The sequence below is a fragment of the Electrophorus electricus genome, chromosome 11, assembly GCF_013358815.1.
Source record: "Electrophorus electricus isolate fEleEle1 chromosome 11, fEleEle1.pri, whole genome shotgun sequence".
NCBI lineage: Eukaryota > Metazoa > Chordata > Actinopteri > Gymnotiformes > Gymnotidae > Electrophorus > Electrophorus electricus.
In genome coordinates, this window is record NC_049545.1 from 6542865 (window position 1) to 6567500 (window position 24636).

The window sequence follows — 24636 nt, forward strand, 5'->3', positions numbered from 1 at the left end:
GGGCTCTAGACTGCATCTACACGCAGATGCATGAGGACCATTAGTCAGTTAGCAGTCCAGTTGCAGTGCTTTCAAAGACGAAGCGGTCTATAGCTGACCATTTCTAAAATAAACAAAAGGTGAGGGATACCAGTGAGAGGTCCCGACTCAGACAACCGAAGACACGGACGCACCGACCGAGTCAGGTAAGGGCGCGGAACCATTTAACCCACCACCGTCAGATTCAGCTAAAAGCGGTTTTATTTGGGGAAAAAAAAACCTCCACTAAACTGCCTGGCGCACTGGATTATTGATTGCATGATACAGCAAGAATACTCAGGTTTGTACAATTTCTAGGTAGAAACTGTAGGTTTGTCCTGCGGCAGGCGGCAAAAATAGACCCAAAGCATCTTTTTATTTTTCTTGCCTCGACCATTACTGCTGCGGTAACGGTGCGTTTACGCTGGTCAGGTGCGGCGACCAACAATCTCAGCGGCTTTTTCCCCAGGCACTGTTCCAAATGCAGCGTTACAGTGCATTTACATTGGTCCGACACGACAAAGCAATGCAACCTATCCGATTCTTTTTCAATAAAGAAGTATCCGTCTCGCCGGACTTGGCCGTGTGCTGCACGATGGGTCCGGCACGTCGAGTCGGTGCGATGGAAAGTTGAGCAAACTGAAACGTATGTAAATAAATCCGACCAAGGCGACGGGTCTATCCGTTCAGAAGAGAACTGCGACTGGATGACGGACGGAGCAGCTGAAGAGGATGTAGCCGTTAACGTAACTGCGAGGCAATGATACACACTTGGTCACCGGTTGTATTATCGCACTGATATATTTATTAAATATCTTGTATTTATTATGCATACCAAACTAGTATTCGATGTTGTTCACAATGAAGCGAGAGAAAGGCTGAAAGTTCGTGAAAAGGCTTGCTGAGACACGTTACTTTAACTTACGCTCCATGTCATGCTGAACGTAAGGTCTAGTTTGCCTGTCAGTACTATAGACTACGAAACGATAGACCAGCCTCTGGTGATCTGTACAGTTAGCTGGCCTGTTAGCCACTTCACTTTTTCGCCAGTACGTTTTGGTGTTTTCTTTTAAAATTATATAATAGTACAATACGCATTTTGTGAGCCACCGTTTGTAGTAGAAATATAACGATAATACTATTTCACAAATATCAAGTCTCGAATCACCGTCAGCCTTTACATCAATTCAAAACTAGGGTATACAAAGGAAGACAACATCAACATACATGGATTAATGCTGCCTGTACAACAGCAACAACAACAACAACAACAACAACAACAAAAGCAGCCAAATAAAGTGCTGATGTGACCAACTGAGAAAGACGATAGCACCAGCACAGCCAGTGGAAAATTAGTCTGGAGCTGGCTGACTTGAGTTAGTGGGCTGAGGCTGCCTGGTCCACGACTCCCCAATGGGCCCCTAATCTAACTCACTCCTTCCCTTAGTGTGAAGGCCAGAAAGGAAGAGTGTCTTGGCCATGCCCATCGGGTGTGGGAGAGCTTCACATGCACACTTCAGCTTAATGACAATGGAACAGTTACGCACCTTTAGGTAAGCCTAGAAATATGCATGTGCGCTATATGAGCTGTGATGAGGGAGCGGAGTGCTGAGAAAAGATCGTGCAACTTTGCATGTCCGTCTCTGCCGCTGCTTGCTGACTGCATCCGCAAAGCGCTGAACATAATCAAACTCGTGAGAGACCGCACCAACTGCAGACAGGCGCGCACGCGGACCCTGGTGGGACGTTCAAATGCACTTTCTCTTTCCATTAAGCTGAAACAGTGTCTGAACTGTGTGAGTGCTTCATACAAAACAGCCACTGGAGAGCTATATTTCCAGTAATACTCCCCCCCCCCCCACCCTCTTAAAGTTGATAAAATCCATGAAAATACAATTTATTTTCTTCTAGAGAGCACCCACACAGGCTTGGGTGGGTGGGGAGGCAGTGGGTGATGTAAGCGTTCTGTGCTCATCATGCATCTGGCTGCCTCTCGCTGCCAAGGGAGACAGCCATGTGTGTAAAGTAAAACACAAAAGCAAGACACATGGATCTGTCTCTGCATCATCACACTTCTTCCATCATCATCTCCCAAGCTTCACCAAACAACAAATTCACAGACCCAACCACACGCACACCCACACACACACACCCATACCATGCACACACTAAATAATCACTCTTTGCTTCTTCCACTCCCCTCACCTCCATCACTCTGCCGTCTCCCTCTCCTACCCCGTCAGACGTCACAACAGTTGCAAACGAAGAGGGAGGGCGCGAGAGCGAGACAATGAGAGGGACAGACAGTGCGCAAGCAGGACAGGGAGCAAGAGGAAGATGGGGAGAAAGGAGGCAGAGTGAGCACAAAGAAAGAGAGGGAGATAAAAAAAAAAAAAAAAAAAGACATTTGAGTGCAGTATAGCTTCAGGGATCCGAATGGTTTTCATTTTCCAGAAAATAACAGAGTATCTATTGGGCTCAGTGATCTCAGTGGCTTAAGCAGCCTCTCCGATCAATGCAGGGATGATTTGGTCAGCTGAGTGCTCTCTCTGTCACCCAAGCACACAGGAGCAGCAGTGCCAGCCAGAGTACACCATTACAGGCTTCAGGGAGGGCCAGTGATGGCCAGAGACTCCAGACCATAAACCCGCCGTCTGCTTCAGGATCAGGGCTATAATTTCAGTTCTCTTCCTGAGGCCATAACCTCCGCCGCACGGGCAGGAATGTTACTCGGCAGCCAGACCGGCTTCACTCAGAGGTGGGGTAGATGAGGGATTGATTATTTGTGTCTTACCAAGGCCTAGCAGGTCGATGGAAGGCTCCGCACTCTTCTTAGGACTGGCTCTGGAGTCTATTTGAATATCCTCCCTCTTCTGTAATAAACCGAGTAACAGAGAAGAGAGAATGAAAAGACTCAGATTCATTGGGGTTAGCATCATTAATGTCACACACACTTCCTGAGAACCAGACAATAGACATTTGGTGCACTGAAATTACTTCAAGGTTTTCTACCTTTGGAGTTTTCATTTGAAAATGTATGGTGCTGCAGTGCCATGAATACTTAACTGAAATTAATTCATGTAATCGCATTTTCAAAGGAATCCTGTCTAGTAGATGCTAAAGCACTTTAGCGCTCAACTTCAAAGGTGTTTTTTCAACCTCTCTGATTTGTGACTGGACACAGAGTCCGATCCTGCTTTGTGATTGGTTGTGAGGGCCATTTCTGGGTGAGAAATCAGACTAATCCAGGCTTAACTGCTGATCGATGAGAAATGTGGCAGAGGATGGATCAAAGCCTGAGAAAGGCCTTTAAAAGCCATTACACACGCACAAACACACACATAACCCTCCCCCCCACCCAAAGAAAAAAAAAGGGAAATGAAAACAAACAAAGAATCAAGAGCAGTCCATAACGGGCAGTTTCCAGCTGTTATTTCTATCATGTGGAAGCCAAAAAGAAAAGAACCCGACAGAGGAGAAACATTTCCAGCAGCTGGTGCTGTCACTAGTGAGTCAGAACTCCAGTACTTGGCATCTGCCTTATTAGCACAAAAAAAGAGAATAATAAATATGATTTTGTATGGATGTGTCATTCAGCTCCATTATACACCCACTGCTTTTAAAGGCAAAAGGATGTGACAGAGTGATAGAGAGACAGGCCAGATAGAATACAGTCCTCTAATGAGTAGCTGCTACTGCTGACATATCACAAAGCTTTTAGCCAAGTGCATTATGGGTAGGCTTTTACACCCTAAGAAGATATGTTGTAGCTAATTAAGTTAAGATGTTCACAGTCAAAGACACCCAAACATGATCTTCTGTTTGCCATACATGTAAGTGTATACATTTACAAAGTGTGTGTGGGGTCAGTTTAATGACCACAGCCCTGCTGTTGGCTGGAGATCTGAAGACAGCGGAGCACTCAACCCAGTGGTGACAGGAACACATCTAACAGCTCCAGCAGCCCTGCTGCTGACACTCATTTCACCACAACCCCCACAAGCATGTCAGCGTCACTGCAGTGTTGAGAATGGTCCGCTACCACTGGAATAATATCCTGTCAACAGTGGTCCCGAACTGACCACTGACGGAGTGAGTAGAGGGGGGCTGAAGATAGATATTAGATACATGCGCATGCATGCCTGCACACCCCCACAATTTTAAAATGAACAAATTAGATCTGGTATGTCACAGGGATGAACTTCAAAGCTAGCAGAGGATGTCATTATTAGCCAACCATGGCTTGAGGGGACTGTACATCCTTGGGTAGTGCCATCTGTACCTGACCACCTTCATTAATCATGTTAAGCAATTCTGATGTTACCCGTAGAATTGCATACAGAGAATTTTACCCCCCCCCCCCCCCAAAAAAAACAAAAACAACCCAAACTGGCAAAATGTTAAAATCCTCCTTAAGCCTGTACTGAGCCTTGTGTCACACTCGTGACCTTTACATTTTCAAACGCTGGAGCATAGCAACGTAGGGACTGGGAGGAACCTTCACCTGTCCTTCATAACCAGAGGAACAGGCCACCAGGACTGAAATTGGTAGTACATAAATGGGTAGCTTTCTAGGAATTATGCATTAATCCATTCTTTTATACTTTGTGACAACAAGACATACACACATACACACACACACACACACACACCTAAAACCTCTAACGCCTGTAGACAATACATTCATCTGCTATGCAAGTGTGTGGCTCGGATAAAGGAAAGTAACTAAATCAAGACAGACCAACAGACAAATCCACAAAAAGCAGACGTGCACACACACACACACACACCCCAGCCATCATAAATGACTAGTGCTGGCTTTGCATCACTTTCACTTCTATTCATCTAATCTATAAATCTGGGCTCCCCATTGCTCTACGTGCCTCGAGTGCTCTTCCTCTCTCTCTGTGTCTCTCTCTGTCACCTGCCTGGGCTACTGAGTGAGTGGCTGTGAAATTAGCTGAACTCTGAGCTGTGTCTCATGGGCCTCTCATAGCAAGGTCATCCCTAATTCATGAACACTTCCCTTTGATGGTGGAGTAATTCCATTTGGTTCACCCTCGCTCAGGCTCGCCACGCCGTCGCCCCGCAAACACGATCAGAGCTGGAGAGACGCACAGACGCGCTCCCATGCCACCCTGACGGCCAATCGCGTCGCCTCAGACCAGGAGGAGGCCAAGCTCAAAACACTCACCGTGCCGCTTGACGCAAGTTATGCTTTGTAGCCAGCCGGCAAAAGCCGCCTGTGTGTGCGTGTGTGTATACACGCGTGCGCTGATGGAGCAGTAGTCTCATCTTTTACAGCTCATTCAGGAGGCAAGGCAGGCTGTGTTGCATTGTTTGGATCTTAACAGATCAAGAGCTATCCAAGCGGGGGATAATACTCGGCAGTGTGGGACGAGAAAGAAAAATATGATTTCTTGAGAATCGAAACTGTAAACAGGATCTGGCGTCCTCCCGCCAAAACATTGCAAGTGTTCGTGTATGCACGCGTGCACACGCTCCTAAACACCTCCTAAAGGAGACTGAACAGCATAAACAATAAAACGCAGAGTAACACACAGCAGCCAAAACGCACCGTGAGCAGGACGAACACAACAGAAGGCTTGAAGAGAAAGATGGTCTTGCTAAATATGGAAACTGGCTATAAATGACCAAAAAGTACCAAAAGCCACCCGGACACCGATTAAACAACGAGGGATACTTCTCACATATGCCACGTACAGCCCTACACCTGGAGGCCACACCATGGCCGTGCTACTCGGAGAACATCCATGGGGCAAAAACGCTCTCCAACTGCAGACCTCTTTGGAGGTTACATGCGTTACGCAGGTATCAGCAGCAGGTTACTCCCTGTAAACGCGTGAGCGGCGTTTAATAGACTTGTGATGATCTGGGTCGCAAAACCAGCTCCAAGCTTGCCAGGTCAGTAAACAAGAAAATTCTAAGATTCAAGTACGAAACTGAATGTAACACACAAAACATCTCCATTGATCTTCATCAACTCCATAATGTGGAGTGAGAATGATGACACTACAGGAAAAAAAAAAAACAAACAAGGGGGGGGGGGGGTTGGGAGTGCCATCTAGTCGGTGTGGGCTTGCTCGGGTAAAAGCATAAACTATAAAGGCTAAAAAAAAAAAAAGCACATGATCAGTTGAACTCTGCCAGTAATTTCCGGCTCTGTGTTCTTTTCTGCGAAGGGAAAAATGCTAAAGGACGAAGGAGGGTGGAGGTGGCACCGTACAGTTATCGCGTTACACTTAGTCATCCAGCTGATCAGTGATGGAACCGAGGCCCAGGGGGGGGGGTCAGTGACTCCATGTCCCTCCCACCCGTCTCGGCTGCCTTTGTGCCCTTAATCCACGGTGCTGGAGCAGGGCTCCGCGTGCCAGCACTCGCTCTGCGCCGGTTTGGAGTTAGCGCTGCTAGGCTGATGGGAAAAAGGAGGAAGAGGAAGTCAGTGAATCGTCAAAGGCCAAACTGCAGACTCAGTGATGGCTGGGGGGGGTTCTAATAAAGCCAACAGTCACTGCTGGGGGATCTTCCACGCTATTCCATGGAAACGGCATAGCCCATAGGCTTCCTGAGTTCTCGCTGTGGTTCAGAACGAGGACAGTCAAAGCAAGAACTCTTTAAACCGCTTTATTGGGGTTTTGTACGTGCCTGTACGGGTCTCTCGCCACGTACAAAGGTAAATATTTTGGAGGGGCCGGGTGTCACCGATCAAAAATAAATACTAAAACAACATCGGAGGCAACGCGGGCTCATGCATACGACAGCGTCATGGCCATCAATAGCAAAATTCGGCACTACCGTTTAGGGCTCATGCAAACTGAAGTGCACCAAGCCTCTTAGTTAAGACGACCAGCACTGCTGTATTCAGAGTGAGCTCTCCGTTTATTAACTGGTGCGCAGCGAGAAGCGATGCGGTGGCTCTGTTACGATGGCAAAATGACACAAATTCTGCATAGCAAATTCAAACCGCGCCGATGGAGTCCACGATATAATCACACACCGAAAGCCAACATTCACGCCCACACATCCCTAGCCAAACTGCTAGGAAATAGGTTTTGTAGCGCTAACTAAAAGAGTCAAAATCCTTGCATTATTTTCCCCCTGGAGCTGCTGTACTTGATCCTTTTGACAGTGCAGGAAAAGCACAGCAGAGCAAGTAGAAGAAACAGGTTAGAGCAAGAAGGTCAACCGAGGTCTTCAGCCACTCAGTGCACTGGTGCATAAACACAATCGCAATGCACCGTCATGCAGCTGAAGGCTCTTTGAATTGGAGGACATATTCCCTCTAATCCCGGCAGTGTGAGCACAGTTGTGTGTGTGTGTGTGTGTGTGTGTGTGTGTGTGTGTGCGCGCGCACGCCCGCATGGTCAATTTTACTCTGACCCACCCCACCCCCCAGATGTTTTCAATGTACAGGAGTCAGCTTCATTAGCGGAGTTAAACTTCACGCACATCCACTGCCTCGCCATCACGGCTGCAGGGAGCAGGGAGCCTCTCCTGGCCAGCCTTCTGTTCAGACGCTCCTACCCATCCATCTCTCTCCCACCCTGACACCCTCCTGCATTAGCTCTCCATCGCCAGTGTCGGCTGTGGTCGTCCTGAGGCCCACAATCTGATTACGAGGCAGTCGAACCTAAATAGGTTCCGGCACATCTGTATGGAATCAAACGCAGACGGCACCAAGTCCCATTTCTTGCCTAGCGCCATCCTGTAATTTCTGTTCATTGATTTTGGGTCATGGCTGTGCAGTTAAGTGATTTGATATAAAAAGAACTCGTCTTAACCCCGCTCCCACATGGTGGTGGTGACTTCAGGCGATACAATGGCCTGAAAATTGAGGCCATTTTATGCAAATTTCTTCGCCAACACATTATCCTGCTCCTTTTCACTCATCTCACATCTCTTGCAAACTCTGTAAATTAAATTCCTATTTAGCTTCTGTCATCTATTTGAAGGTTGTAGTCTCTCATGCACAGCACACAAACGGACAAACGGCTAGCGACGGTTTAGTGGGCGCAGTGAGGATGGGAAATGGAAGATGAACTCTCCTGTACAAAAGCGACGCACGCCTCTGTGACACTCTGTGCCCATGCGCAGCCTCTCTCCACCTGTAACTCTCTCATAAGCACGCGTGGCTGCAGTGTGCACTCCCAGGGGCAGGGATGCAGGCCTCTCCAAGCTTGGGCTCCGACCTCGCACGCAACCTCCCCCGGCACCTGCCCAAATTGTTTCTGCAAAGGTCAGTCGCAATGTTCAGCTACCGATGGCCTGCCAGCACGAATAAGGAGAACACGACTGAGGCTAGACCAAAACCTTCTCCAGAGAGAGAGGAGGAAAGCAGTGTGCCTACAGAAAATGTATTTTTCTGCTCCGGATAAATGCCAGAGCATATCACACCATCTATTATCTTCAGCAAGTCTATTAATGATGGGGGGAAAAAAAGTCTGCTACAATAAATAGATTTTTTTTTCCTACTCATAAAATGAACCTATACTTCTTCCATGCAGACAAATAGAAAAGACATTTTAATTCAAGATGATATCAGAATAAATTGAGGCCCAAAGTGAATTCAATAGCCTATAATATCTGGAAGGTGTAGAAAGCTCTTAAACACCATTCTCCCACTGGGCTACAGAGTGGTCAGAGGCTGATTTCATCACCTCCAGCCAGAGCACTCTGAAATGGGCAGCTACCTCGACACCTTGACGTGCTAAAATAATGTTCGTGCAGAGCAAAGATCAATGCAAAAGAAATTTGGAGGCCGTGACGACATTTAAAAAGATGTGAAGAGTGGGACGATGGGAAACCGGAGCAGAGAGATGTTACTGGTGACGAGGAGGGAGCTGTGGGCGTGGCCACCCTTTGAAGGTGCTCGTCAGGGGGCGTGGCTGCAGAAAGGGCTCACTGGGGGCAGGGTTTGAGGCAGTGGCTTGCTTGGAGACAGTCTTGTAGAAGGGGGCATCTGTCCTCACCGTGTTGGCAGAGAGCTCCGTTATGCCCCACCGGCAGCCTGCCTCTGACCCGCCTCCACCAGATCAGTTGCTTTTGCTGCATCAAAGCAGTCTAGTGTTTGTTCACAGCGCACCGTTAACACTGGCAAACATGGGCTCTATTTTGTTCCTTATTAAAAGTACAACAGCAGCCACTTTGCATAATGCAATTGGATTTATTGCTGCTAAGGGCAGGCTTACGCGAGGGCTCCGCCCCAACCACACAGGAGGCCGTCTGCTCATTGCCGTATGGGCCGTGCAACAAAGCTCCTTTGAAGTGTGAGTTTTCGTATCAGGCGCTTTCACGTGCTCATGCGTTTTGGTAACAGGCTTTGATTTGTGTGGGCGCTTTTAGATCATGAATTTGCAGTGTGTATGCGCATTACCATCACGCACTTTGGCGTGCACTTATGCGTTAATATCAGACACTTGGCCACGTGCATGCACTTGTGTGCGCGTTAGTATTGGACGCTTTGCTGTGCATGTACTTTAAGATCATGCGCTTCGGTGTGCATGTGCACGTTAATATCAGACATTTCGTCTGTGTTAAAAATCAGGCATTTTGGGATGCGCTTTACTGACATCAGACGCTTTGGCGTGCATGTGCACGCTAATAACAGGCACTTTGGCGTGCGTGTGCGCTTAAGTGCTGTGGGCCCTCGCTGGCTGCTGCCGTTATCTGGCTGCTTGTCAGTGAGTCTATCACAGCACAAAAGACTCACACTACGGCTGCTCAGCTCCCGCCTGCCAGCCGCCGATAAACTTTTTAATTAAGACTTTCCATAAGGCCTTATCTTCATCAGGAAGCCCTCCGCTAAACTGGAGCAGTTGCAGCTCCGAAGCCGAAGGTGGATCTCATTGCAAGTCTTCGGAGGACCGGCGCGATCGAAACCCACAGGCGCACTCGGCACCGCTTCAGGCAGGCCAGGACAGGACAAGCTTCACACAGCTTGCGTCGCACTGCCAGAGAGGATCTGCGTTAGGCGAGGGGAACCTTTCAAGCTCAAGCGGCCCGCGGCATTCGAAGCACATGCAAACATGGACCACGCAAATACGCAGCTCCTCACAGCCTCCGTTCAACAGAGCGAGCACGCGGGTGTGCACGCAGTCAAGTACACGCCTGCGCACTCATGTACGTGCACGCACGCACGCACGCACGCACGCACGCACACACGTTGAGGACTGTGTGCTCTCCTGTGGCTATTTGGGAAAATGGTGTGAACTAAATCTCTGCTCACCCGCCACTCTAAGTCCAGGCAATATTGATCAGGCTCCCCGTAGCAACATTATTGATCGGCTGTTTGTGGGTGTGTGTGTGTGCGCGCGCGCGTGCATATGTGCGGTGCTAAGCCAGGACCCTGCTGCCCGGTGGAGAGATGGTCATGGCCGGTGCTTAACAAGATGTCTAGTTAAGATGAGGTGTGCTGTTTGTCAGAGGACAGTGTTCATTAGGGTTAGGTTACAGCCCAGTCCCACTCACGCGGCCGGCCAAACGCACAACGGCAGGTCTGGCTGTCTGCGCCTGAGGCTGCTGCATGCTGCTCAGGGCTGGAGAGGGTGCAAGGGGAGGGTGGAGCCATCTTGGGTCAGTGACATCACCAAATTGCATCAAGCAATAATTTCAGATGTGAACTATTGTTAACTGCTAATCGTTATAAGCAGTCCCCAATCTGATCAACTCATTATAAACTTTTGTTCCTACTGGGGTTGCTGTGTGGGTGGATGCGAGTCCACAAAGCTGCGGTCCTCTCTCGCTGCTGATTTATGCTACAGCAGTAAGCAGGCTGCATGCCGGCATTGATCTGCACATTTACTGGCCAGCTTCTGCCTAGCAGGAGCTTCACACTGACTGATATCAAATCCTCCTGTACACTGATGAGTCAGTCTCATGGAAACAGTCCCTTCAGTGTGTGCCCATACGTATACAGACATACCCTCCACGCACGCATGCACGCACCATGAAGACACCCTTTCATGGGATTGTTTCGTTTTTTTGTGATGCTCCAAAGCACTGGAACACTTGTACACACAACTACACAAATGGAAAATGTTTTGGATTCAAAAGTGAACCATGCTTGATGGCGCATGACCAGTTTTTATATATATATATATATATATATATATATATATATATAAAATTTAAAAAATGTATGTCAGGCAAGTTTATTTGCCTGTTCAGGCCAGTGACAGTGTTTCCGCCAATGAGAGTCACGAGTAAGTTCACATGTCGTGCTAATTGGCTGAAGCTGGTTTTCTCAAAAATGACACAGATTTTAGAAGACAAAGGGCCTGTTCCATTACAAATGCACCCTTGCACCCCTCATTTGTGCATGCCCACTTAGGTGTGCAACGCTGGGGGTATCCAGTCTCCTTCCCCCTCATAAGTCTGCATCAGACCACTTTTTTAATTTTTTAAATCAACCGGATGTAATATGTACTTGATAAAGGCACAGGACATGGCTGGCAACCAGTAATTTAAAGATATTTCTATATAACCGCCTGTGTCCTCGTAATGATGTTCTCCCATCTGGTTGATAAAATGCATATGGTGCTTTAGGTAATCTATTTAAGGCCATTCACAGCTTCATTAGGGTATACAGCAAACAACTCGCTCTCTGGTGCTTTGGCTTTAGCGAGTAAGGAGAGGCCTGTTTTTCATGTCATGTTAAGGTGAAACAGAAAAGCTGAGCAGAGCAGAAGAAAGGCATTCACAACCAAATTTGTCCAGCACATTCTTGCCGTTATAAGGACAAAGCGAAAACGGCAGCAACTGTTCAGCTCAGCATAGCGGCAACACACGGTAAATGGCGTGTCAGCAGCAGCGAAGTATATCCATGTGTAGGGACGATGTATTCCGCAGCTCAACTCTCCACCGTCCGACGCCTTTTACCCGACCTTCGACAACAAGTGTACGCTTCAAGGAGAACCTTATTCCTTAGGGCCAGAACCAGGACAAGGACAGATGCTAGCTAGCATAACCTACATTTCACGGCATTTATTAAATAACGCTTTGCGACATAGGTTATTAACTTCGCAGGCTAGCCTGCAGTGCTGAGCGAATTGCCTATCCAAGTGGCTGAAGGTTAAGGACTGAACACCAGGAGTCGGTGTTATTCTTCATTCTCTCTCAGCGAGATGAACATACTTGGCCATGTTTTGACAGGGCTCTTTCCGTGTCACAGAATACGCCGATAAGCAGCAAATGTTTTGTCAAAATAAGGAATGTCAAGGTTTACTAAATTTAAATCCACTCCAGAATTCAAAAGGTTTACGTATGTAGGTCAAAAATGCGGAGTTCTTGTTTGACGCGTCTTCATATCCACAGAAAAAAAGACCTCTAGCGTTTAACTCCGCACTACCCAGGCATGTCTTCCTGTTTTTCAACGCGACTGTATGACTGTCATGAGTGTGTCGTGTCTAGATTCCGATTTAACGTTTAACTCAAGAGTTCCTTTAGTGCATGGGGAAGTGGCTGTCTAACAACTTCAGGAATCGATGCTTTTCTTTGACTTGTTTTCTGCAAGTTTGTGTGTGTGCACGTAAATGGAAGCCATGCATCCTAGGCAGTCTTACAGATGATCTCTTTTTGGCCATTTGCTGACTAATTCATGGCAGCTCTGCTGAAATCTCTTCCTGCTGAGGGACTGCTTCCTCCTGCTTACCTTCCATCGTTTGCATTTCTCTTCATCAAGTTTTCCTCTTCTACCCATCTCCACTTGTCTGCGACTTTCATTTTAGTCTCCCACTCCTTTCCCAGTCCAAACCTTAGACATTATTTCAACCCCTGCCAGTTATTTCTCTTCACTGTATTAGATGCTGGAAATCCAGGGCTTTGGTAATAATACTAAAAAAAAAAAATCCACCTTGTTATCACCATAGAGACATTGAAGGAAGCTGAGCCTGCCCCTCCAACACACCACTGATTAGCAGAAGAGACCTGGCACACACGCTCGTACGTGTGCCCACCCACACACCCCCACCCATCCTGACAGACATACCCTCCCATGCCGACAGACTCACACATGCATAGAACATCGAATTACATATTTCACACAAAAGATATGCAGGCCTGGAAAGAAACTTCACATAACCAAGTTTTAAAGTTTGTGAGACCGAGACAGGGAAGGTGAGAAGGTTCAGTGCCAGAGCAGAGGAGAATAAAACTCAGAGCGTGAAGCGTGGCCAGCTTGATTAATAACTAAACACAGAGCCGAGTAGCATGTGGCCTGCTAGCCTGTGGGAGCGCAGAGCAGGACACACTCGTCCTCTGGAACACTGTGTGCACTTCATACTTATCGCGGGTTGCACGAAACACTGCTGTGCGTGTAGACGAAGCCCTTCACCGCTGTATCAGAGCTGTACCTGCGTGTGTGTGTGTGGGGGGGGGGGGGGGGGGGCAGTGGAACAGATGTGCTTCTACTGGAAATGAGCATGGTCAAAAGTAGGATAGTGAGAGTGTGTGGGATACACAGGCACACGCGCACACACACACACACACACACACACACACACACACACACACACACACACACACACAGCACTGCGTGGCCTTGAGGATGAGGACACACCGACCCTTAAAGTTCCATACTCTGCACATGCGGCCCAGTGGAGGTTTCACCATGACCCCGTAAAATCGCACACTGCCAAATGCCCCCCCCCCCCACATCCACCTGCCTCTCTATTCCTGTTTCTCTCTCCTTCATCTTTGCTGGCATGCACTCCTGGTGCACTGTGTTGTGTTCCTCATCACTTCCGCCTCTTGTGACCACTCCCCCTCCTCCCAGAACCTAGCTGCTTTCCCATTGCATTCTCTCTCCAGGCATTTCCCTCTCATTGGCTTGGTTGCCTCTTATCTGTCTCCCGCCATTCCCGCTTCCTCGTCCTCCGTTCCCTCCGTCTGCCTCTTCACCTTTTCCCTCAACAGTCATCTTTCCTGCAAGCCTTCCCCTAAATGCAACTCCCTCCCTACCCATCATCTTCCTCCTATATATGTGTGCGGTACAGACAGTGCCCCAAGGTCACCGTTAGCCTACATTAGACACAGAGCAGAAAAGAGAAGAGAATGGTCATTAGCGTGTGACCAAATTCCGCATTATCTACCGTCCTGAGGCTGGAGAGTGAAACAGGGAGAGTGAGTGAGAGAGAGACAAACAGAGAAAGAGATAGAGAGAAGGAGGACGCAGAGGGAAAAGAGGCACGATGTGATTTTCTTTGTTGTTGTTGTTGGCAAGTTTTCATTTCTGTGTCAAGCCACTCAGTCCAATGGGTTAAATTTGATTAACAAAAAGAGGATGGAGCCGGTATCATTTTCTGGAGGAGAGTTCCTTGCACTACACAGATGCTAGCAAGTAATAACTCTGGTTTTACAGGAGGGGTGAAGGTTTAACTTTCTGTTTAGTACTGCAGCTGCAAGAGGTGATGAATCCGGATCAAATGGAAAAACAAAAACAAAAGACTTAGTATCTTTAAGACAAAACTGCGTTTGTGTGTGTGCTACACGGATTATTGCTGGGGCCTGAAATATCTCATCTGCATTAATTATGCATTTCACCTCCACAAGACTTCAAAGGCGAAATATCACCTGGCACTATGACGCACATTATTCCAACCTGGGCAGCGAAGGCTGCCATCGACACTCTTATATACACATCCGCAAGACTAGGTGCATACAGTGTGCGCTGTGTCCATGCTCAGAAATCACAGCTGTGGGCATTACAGCACATTTCTAACGTCTACGCTGCGTATAGTCGTTAAGACTACGGCCACGTGCACATTACGCACACAACGTGAGCACCCGGCTTGAGGCTATTAACATGTGAATGCTGCCACTTATGTGCTACCGTGCGGGAAACCTTGAAAACACTAGTTTCTTTTGAAATACTCTATGAGCTGACATTTGACTGGAATCTAATTGAGGCCAGCCTTCTGCCAGTGGAACTTCAAGAGGTCGTGCCATACACAGAGACGCCTAGCTAAAGAAAGATCAAAGCAGAACATCCTTATGACCAAATATGATGATTCCTTTAAATATATATTTTAGACTCATTAAATGTAAGCATGAACAGTTAACAGATCATACAGCATAGTCTCAGCAGTTATGCTATGAAAATTAACAGTACATTCTGTCAGCAATTTGGCACAAGAAGGTCTCTCAGCCTCAGGCGAGTCAGTTCTCAGTTTAATTAATATTGCCTCTAAATATTGCTAAAAATCTAACATCGAACCAACTCAGCAGATTTGCCTTTTAAAATATTTTTTTCAATATGTAAATAACCTATGTGATGATAAACATTTCCTTTATTTGCTCACATTAATCCAGGTGATGAACAGATTTCAAATTGACCTGAGAAACATGGTCAGTTATTGTGTTCAGGGATCTTGATGACTTAAGGTGCAGCAAGGGGATTAATTAACCTTGGTTTTAAGGGAACAAAGTGGGGAATGGACTCTAGGTGTGATAAAATGTTTTTATGTTGCCTTTCAAAGCATGTCTAATCTTCTCAAAAGGCAATAAATGCATTATTCCTCTCTGAGGGGAGAGGTATTCGATAAGGCTGACCGGAAATGTAAATAATGCAAGGGCACTAGAGACAGAAGCAGGCAGATGTACATTATTACGTGACAACCCAAACAGAGTGACCAAAGGGAACAGGAAACAGACATTTGCCATCTGAGGAAGAGCAATCAAAGATGGATCACCAGCGGAGATTTGACGTGCATGCTGCTACCCCTGCAGGAACAAGGTCACCCCAGGCTTGGCTGCATTGATCGCAAAGTGGATCAACATCAGATTTAATTTCTGATAGTCTGACTTTTTGTCCAGTAGACCTGGCATGCAAATCCAAACTGGTTAAGACTATGGTAAGAGCACAGACAGATGAACAGTGAACATGCATGAAGACATAATGCCACATCTAATCCCCAGAAAGCATCTGGAGATTAGGATTACAGGGTGACATCAGATGGACATGCTTCATGAAGACCAATGACTGACCAGAAATCAGTTCCACTCTACTTTGACAAACAGCCAACGCCACACTGACCATAAAAAGCACAAAACAAGAAGAGAGACAGGCTAGAACAACAATAATACAGCAACACATTTCTAATATAGTACATCCTACAGACAAAGCAATTATAGTAGATAAATGAATCAAAATATCAACTTGACAAGAGTATCAATGAGAAAACGCAATTGTTATTACCATGGCTACAACACTGCTCTGTTTACTACTAATGACAAAGTTTCTGGAAAAATGTATTTGATTTATCAAATGAACTTGAACAAAACCTATTATATCTATAACACAGGACCCAGCAGGGAATATCATTTATAATCCAAAAGCATGTATTTATTTAATTACAATAATTTGAAGTCAAATTCCACACATAAAAAGAAGACAAGGACCAACAATTTATTTGCGTAAATGTCACCCTTTCCAGTATTAAATTGCACCCAAACAGAAACCTTGGATGCACCAGTAAATCAAGAACTTGAGGAAGCGGTCATCCAAATAAACGATAAGGCCAAGTTTAGATTGCTATCCTGCAGAGTTACTTTATCTCCTCATTCTTCATTGGAATGTACTGGAAAAGCACGTCACGTATCCTACCACGAACGCACACAGGCCTAATCTCTACCCTCGTGAAGCCACAGGACTCAGCTCTATGGTCGAGACTTCAAAGGTGCAAGAAAAGTGTTAACAGCAAGGCTGGAATTAGTGCTCATATTGCTTTCACCCAAACAAAACTGGCTTCATCAAAGGAAGATAATTATAACACCTGTGGTCTCAAAGGTATTAACTTCTCAAAGTAAAGCTGCGTTATTGGTGTATGTAAGCTTCATAATAAAGTACAATAGATTTATTTAGTACATTACAGAAATTTAGCATCAGAAAACCCTGTAGGTACATCATTCGACTTCTCCCCCATAGCATCATTTAACGCTGGCTGATGCATCGCAAATATCGATATATTTACTACCACTTTACACACGATATAAAAAATATATTCCATATTCGTTATACAGAGCGCTCCGAGCGCATATTACCGTCTGCGTGTGAATAAGAGCTGTGTAGCACGTCTCTTTCCTGATGAACTTTGTATTGTGTATAGGGAATGCACAGAGGGACCGTCAGCGTCGGGCCTGTTACTTCAGTCATGCATTTCCTGCTGTGCTCTGTGTTGCAAGACACGGAGAACTCGGTGTCAAACTCGGTGACTGCGGTGGCTGCAGACAACGGGGAAAAAAAACGGGGTTTTTTAAATTTATTTAGCCAAGACTGGATTTAGTTTAGCTAATTCGCTCCATTTTAACCGCCGATAATTACGTCTCCGCTCAATTAGCCACATAGCCTAGCCCACTCGAAACAACTCACCTTCACAATTACTACAAGAAACCAAAAACAAGTCAATGAATGTCATTTTGCCGTAGGCGCGCAGTGCGTTAGGCCTGCCTTTACATGGAACAGTTCACATACAGACCGCTCCATTCGCTACTTGACGCAGACTGAGGGAACGTCTTTTAAAGATTTAGCACAGATAAGGCGAATAACTTTAACCCTTTTAATAGCACACTAAATGTGACTTGATGCAGATTTATATGAACGGAAAAAAGCAAACGTGCAACATATTTCGACATTTGCCACACGCACGCCCTCTGTCTCGCTTGGGCGACGCGACACACACGGCACGGCGGCCCACCGTTGCCAGTGTGTGCTGTTGTCGCAATATTCGCCTCGTCCACCATGCTTACTCAGGTATCTCTCAGTGATGGCTGATAAATCTGTCAACAGTGGAGGAAAACGAAGCTAGTGGCGAAGATTTAATCCTAAAAAAGCCAACCGGGTGGGTTCTGTGGAAATGGACCGGTCTCCGAAAGAATGACACTCACCAGAGCTGTGTGACGTGCCAAGTATGCGGCAAAAAACCTCGCAACGAAACGTAGGAGCACAGCGAATTTATTTCACCATACCAAACTACATCATCCACTGCAGTTTGCTGAGTCAGTGAAATACCACGAAGAAAATACAGCATGCTCGTTTTGGTCTTACAAATAAATGCTAATACTGTAACATTACACTTTTAGGTTTTCATCACATCGTGTCATGTTGTATGTCGCCATTTCTCCTAAGCATATCGAGATATGAGTGTTTTCGTCCCATCACCCAGCCCTAAGAAGTGGATGGCCACTTCTGCCATCATTTGCACTATGCATTGAGGCAACTTGAGCTTAACGAGCATTCTGCAGTTGAATATCCATCACAGTATATTTTTCTAAGTAAAACCGATAAGACCCATCTGTTTTAAAAGCTAGTGCAACAACTCTGACAACTTGGTAGAAAGTTAATCATTTTTTCCCCCCAGACACCCAACAAATCCAAATGTTATTATTTAACAAATTACCAACTGCTGCCAGTCAAATGAGGAGAAAAGGTTATTACCCTTTGTATACCATGTTTTTCCCAATAACATTCTTGAGCCTTCATAAAAATACAATATATACAACTTTAGAAAATTAATAATTAAAATAATCCATAGCACACAAGACTGGAATAGTTCATTCTAATTTATTATTATTATTGTTATTTTTTAAACGGACCCAAAATGTTCCATGAATTAATTAAAGCATCATCTAAGAAGGCAAGGCACAGGACAATATGCCAAGTCCACCTTAAGCAATCGCTCCATATGGAAACATACAGCAACTATAACAGCTTTCTCCCGGAACACTGCAGCCCCACAGAGCCAGCTGCATGCGAAACCATCTGGACCCTGCCACCATCAGCTCACACCTCCATACAACTGTGCTTTGTGTGTGTGTGTGTGTGTGTGTGTGTGTGCGCATGTGTGTTGGGGGGGGAGATAGAAAGTACCCAGAAACTCCAACTCTCCTCTGAACTAAGTCCCATGGCAGCCTGCTGTCACAAGCACAGCAGGACGACAGACAGATCTGAACAAGGGCAGTACTCCTACAGATGCTCACACTACCTTTGTCTGTCTGTCTCTCCCTCCCTCTCCCTCTCTCTCTCTCTCTCTCCCTCCCTCCCTCTAACTCTCACACAAACACAATATCACACAGATACAAATAAAAACCCAACAAGGATGGCACCATTTCCTATGCAGAGAGCGTCACTTATTCCCCTTTGATAATTTATTCATGGCCCGAGGTCTGAAAAAAAACAACAACAACCAAACAAACAAAAAAAAAAAAAAACAAACACAAAAACATAAGCTTCCCCACCAAAGGGAAAAGAGTGGATGAGAGAGCTAGAGCCAGCTGAAACAATCACTCCTCAGTGGATGAAATCAAAAATACAGAGAAGCACAGCAATAGAAAAACACTCTGCACTAGTCAGATAATAAACACACAGAGAGCAGAATGCTGCAGGTGCCATATCTGGTTTCACACCAATCGTGTGATGTGTGTGTGTGTGTGTGTGTGTGTGTGTGTGGTTGTTGGTTGGGGGAAGGGGTCACTCTTAAGGAACAGTCAATCTTCTCCTTTGCTTTCTTGCAAGCCCCACCCACACGTATGTGTATGTGTACATATACACCCCTACACCTTCCAAATATGCCCCCCCCCCGGCAGCAACACACATTATAGATTTAAAGAAACAAAGCATAGCAACCAAGTAGGCAAATGTAAAAAGAGAGAAAAGGATGAGCATCGCATTAATGAATAGTTCTTATAAAATATCTGAAGCTGTATTCAAATCACTGAATTCTTGTCAGAGGCTGTAAACATTGTGAAAACTAGCACAAATACGACTTCAGCTGTCTGCTGCTGGCCTTCAGAAAACCCTAGAGAGACAGAGCAAGAGAGAGAGAGAAACGGAGTGAAAGGGAGAGAGAGGGAGGAAGCTGGCAGCCTGTGTCTGGACTACTGATCGGAGTCAAGGAGACTCAGAGCAAATGAAAACAATAGCACTGCAGTAGCCTTCATTAATGAGGAGTGCAGTTTTTGCCAATTCCCCTTAAAACCTAACGAGGATCATCTTGCGATGTGCTAATGAGAGGCAGGGGGCGGGGCTGAAGGCTTCAGGTTCAGTAAAAAGAAACACCCAAACCAGGAAGACGGTAAGATGATGGCCTCCGCTGACCTTGCTATGATATTAAACGACAGCCTGAAAAGGGATTGGGTGTGGAGGCACGTAGTGCTGTTTGGGCGCCTTAATTGAGGTCAGTCCTTATTTGTGGTCACTGCTCCACTTGGTTTGCAGGCAGTAAAGACCTCGTAAACGGCAGCTTGTCCCAGCAGGAACCAGCAGCACAACCGCAGGCTTCTGGGCTGATTGCTTCCAACCCGCATGCATCAAATCCCACCCCCAACCCCCCGAGCAACCTTCCCACCCTCGACCACCGAGGGAGAGATGGAGCGAGGGAGGAGGGTCTCTGAGCGCAGGTTCCCTGCCACCAGCCATCATTTACTGCGAGTAATTTTAGTAAAAGCCAGGGCTGGCTCAGGTGCTGCCTGACAGGACAGTGTGCACGGAGGGGCGTGTGAACACACACACGAAGCATTAATGTGTGCGAGAGAGAGATAGAGAGAGAGAGAGAGAGAAAAATAAGCAGGCCATGTGTAATATTCCTTCTCCCCATCCCTGCCAGCTGTTCCTTTGTGGGGTCAGAAGAACACTAAATGTCAGCACATTACCTTGTGCATTAGCCAGCTTTCCACAGAGCCTGGGCTAATGCATGCTTAAGAGCACATTCAAGTGTACACACACACACACACACACACACACACACACACACACACACACGCACACGCACGCACGCACACACACACGCACAAGCACACACACACACACACAAGCGCACAATCGCACACATACACCCCTGAGATCTGACCGCTGCACCGTTATACCATGGAGGGAATTCTTAAAGAATTCCACATGCGGAAGCCAAGGGATGGCAGATGGAACTCAAACACGGGTCACCATGTAAGCAGGAAGCCTTCTGCACATGGGGCATTCAACCTGCTCCACGGCGAAAGGCCTGACAGACCCACCCACTCACACACCCACACACACCTCTGCATGATCACAGTGGAAAACGTGTCCGTCTCTGGAAGCTCGTTCCCATCCTTTAAAATTAGGAACTGCGGTCAACACACATGCTGCTGGCTAGCAAGTCTCACCTGTCTCTATGGTGACTACACTGTTACTTTGTGCAACTAGCCTGCTATATTTTTCCCTTTTGGTCAATTAAAAAAGGTCCGTCTGTTCTTTCACCATCGTCCTACACGCTCCCTCTCAAACAGCAAACACAGCCAGAGTGCTATATTAATCAATCCACACGATGACCTCAGGTCAGCGCTATACACACACCGCATTCTCAGAACAGGTGACGCGCAATCAGAGGTCAGGTGAGGGCAAGACTATAACCACACGCATGGACACGTGCAAGCACAGACACGCATGCAGACACAGAGCCAAGAGGTAACGGTAGAGGCTATGAATATCATTGCGATGGACTGCGCCCGCCTGCTTCTAATGCAGAAGTGCACAGCACTGGTGGAGCCTGAATCCCCAGGGGAAGTAAAAGAGGCGTGGGGGTCGTGGGAGGCAGCGTGCACAAGCGTGCGTGAGAATAGGACGGCTTAAAGCTGAGCCGCGCGTTTCCTTCTGCCTTCCAGGCTACATTGCATCATACTGTAATTCCATGACTGCATCCGTGCCCGACAGCCACTAGTGAGTAAAGGATGGAAAGGAGACCAACAATAATATTTTGCAGCACTGCATCGGTAAAGATTGTACTGTCAATCTTCAGGAATTTCATAAAACTACATTTGTTTCACGTTATTAGCATTACAATTATCTTCAAAATGGAAGGAAAAGGTGCTATTACTTTAATATCCCAAACACTGACCTAGTCACAGTATGGTGGCACACACACACACACACACACACACACACGCGCAGGTGCGCAGAGCATGAGCAGCCAATAAGGAGAGTGTGTTATTAGTAACATCTCCAGGTGCTTGTGTAGGCAACGAGGCATGTGTGTTTTGTGTGCACTGATCCACGCATGCATTTGTCCTTAAAATGAGAACAACACAGTATGCTTTAACACTGAGTCTGGGCACCTAAAGGGGACACACATTTCCTCAAAAATGTATCTTAGAACACTCAGTGGCGCACCCACCCAGGCCTTGCCTGCTATTACATTCATTACAAACTCATTCAGCTCAGTGGGACCACCGGGGGCAATGGCCTAACTTGATATCCAAGCTACTTGCGCTGCCCTAACAACACTGTTAGTTTTAACATCCTGGAAATGAAAAGCTCAACAAACGATACTTTGGTTTTGGGCATCGATCTGAACCATGATGGTATTTTTTTTTCCCCCTTTTGGCATGGAATAAATTCCACTCTTACACACATGATAGCACCATCCCAACAGAGAAAAAAAAAATTTAAAGCAAGAAATCCAAGAATGGAAGAAAACAAGAAGCGAGCAAGACCGACAGAGACAGATGGAGAAACAGAGGGGCAAAGAAGGAAGACAGGTGAAACCCCAACACTTATCTTGCTGTGTCTTCCTCCTTCTCCTGCCCTTTCAATCATCCACCATCATCCTGGCAACAAATTAACTTTACCAGCGTAACATCAGGTTTCTTTGACTAACCACACTTAAGTAACTCCATTCCTTCTGACTGCTGGGGACAGTTTCCTCACGGCTCTGCGCAGAGACAAAGGCCTCCACCGGCCCCTGCACTCTACGCCTGTAGCAGTAGGTCCGTGTGGCCCAAGGCCACTTCCCACAATGGCCAGCACCTCGTACGGGGTCAGCGTGTCCGGCGTCGCTGCGCACCTCAGCAAGCAGCGACGCCGGACACGCTGACCCCGTACGAGGTGCTGGCCATTGTGGGAAGTGGCCTTGGGCCACACGGAGACCCCCAGCAACAAATGACACAGTGATGACCCCGCACGCGTGCACCCCTACGCTCTCAGTTACTGGCGAGACTGTGACTGCACCCAACAGGTTGAAAAATAAATAGCACTCTTCCATTTCCATTTTACATAATGTAAATCTTACATCAGCAGCCCATCACATTAGCCCTCTGCTTTGATGTCAGCAACAAAGGCGTACGAAAGCCGTGTCGTCAGCTGCGGTGCACGGTAGAGTACCTTGTCCAAAGCCGTCGGCTTGCTCCCTTTATCCGGTTCCTTTTCTCTCTTCTTCTCCTCCCTCTTCTTCTCCCTCTCCTTCTGTCAGAACGTAGGGAGAGAGACAACAGAGGTACCATACTCGTAGCTTCACCACAGCCATGCTTACACACGCCAGCGCGCCCAAGCACACACTTGAAAACGGCACGTGCTGCAGATGTAGGTGGTCTGGAGGGAAGAAACGCAGCGGCACAGATAAACTCCCAGCTAATCACAGACTACGTTACACTTGCCTGAGCCCCAAAACCCCGAGTGCGGGAGGTTCCCCTGCCACGTTTCTAAAACGTATTCAACGGCTCTCTACGTGGTCATCAAGGTCCGCTGCTCTAATGGGGGCCGAGCAGCCGCACGAGTAGGTCTGCGGTACGGACAGGGAACGGCGTGATTATGAGAAGGGAGCCGAAACAGGACATGGGTGGGATGCGTGAGGAGAAGCGTGCGTCCTCTTTACCGGCACATCGATGACTCCATTTCCCCTCTGCATGCTGGCGGAGCGGCACGATCGATTACCTGAAGAGTCTGCCGCTCAACTGCAGCCTGGCTACGCCTACGGAACCTAATCCTCACTTCGCTCAGCGGCGTAGACGCTGCTCTGCTGGCTGGTGCCTCTAGCGGTCCGGGCCCGTGGGCAGCCTGCGGCACCCCCCCCCCCCCGGGCCATTGAGGAGCAGGTACGCTTGGGTCAGGATGGACTGGAGCTCCCAGTGACGCAGTCCTTTACTTACGCTCACACAGACACGTAGGCACGCCCCCATCTCTCAACCCCCCACCCCACCACACCACACACACACACACACACACACACACACACACACACACACACACTTCTCTCTGTCCCTTCTTCTATCTCTGCTGGAAGCCTCTGCAGTGTCATTTCAGAGGGGCTGGGACTGTTTATTCTGCTGAGAGCGCTCACTTAGAGAGCTTCCAGTAGACCTGTCCTGTCTGGTCTTGCTTGCCATAAAATCACTACTCTGAGGCATTAATAGTCGAGCTGGGAAATCTCTAAAAACACTCTCGGTGCGCAAGGTTGTATATGTGTGTCAGCAGAAGTCAGTATACCTTCCAAGGAGAGAAAGCATTTTCCTAAATAATGACTCATTATGTACCTCTGCACTCCGAGGACAAAAACACACACAGAGCTAGCCTTCATTTTAACGACAATATATGGCAGATGCACTGACACAGACATGGCACAGAGCACACTGGACGTTACACAGGGCACACGGCACAGGGAACAGGAACTCTACTGTACCTCCAGTTTGGTTTTCTCGGCTGCCTGTGAGGAGGGAGAGGATGCAGAGGGCAAAGCAGCATCAGAAGACTTCTGCAGAGAGGCAAGGAGGAGATAGAGGGAGACAGAGAACAAGAAGGCACAGCAATTCAGGAGCAAAGATAAAGTGTGGGAGACGAGCCAAGGAGGAGTTGAAACGGGG

The 24636-nt window shown here is 47.2% G+C and overlaps 1 protein-coding gene across 5 annotated transcripts in view; it reads right to left on the bottom strand.

The window, feature by feature from the left end:
* The window catches only part of smap1 (small ArfGAP 1), a 69854-nt gene that overhangs the window by 12943 nt on the left and 32275 nt on the right, over window positions 1–24636 (bottom strand). The window contains exons 5-7 of one of the 5 annotated variants that reach the window (XM_027022955.2): window positions 24456–24527; window positions 23162–23239; window positions 2813–2891 (exon numbers count right to left, since the gene is read on the bottom strand). In XM_027022955.2, coding sequence (XP_026878756.2) covers window positions 2813–2891; window positions 23162–23239; window positions 24456–24527 — 229 coding nt within the window. Of the gene's footprint in view, window positions 1–2812; window positions 2892–23161; window positions 23243–24455; window positions 24528–24636 lie in introns of all 5 variants that reach the window. The other 4 variants (XM_027022954.2, XM_027022957.2, XM_027022956.2 and 1 more) reach the window with 4 other exon arrangements.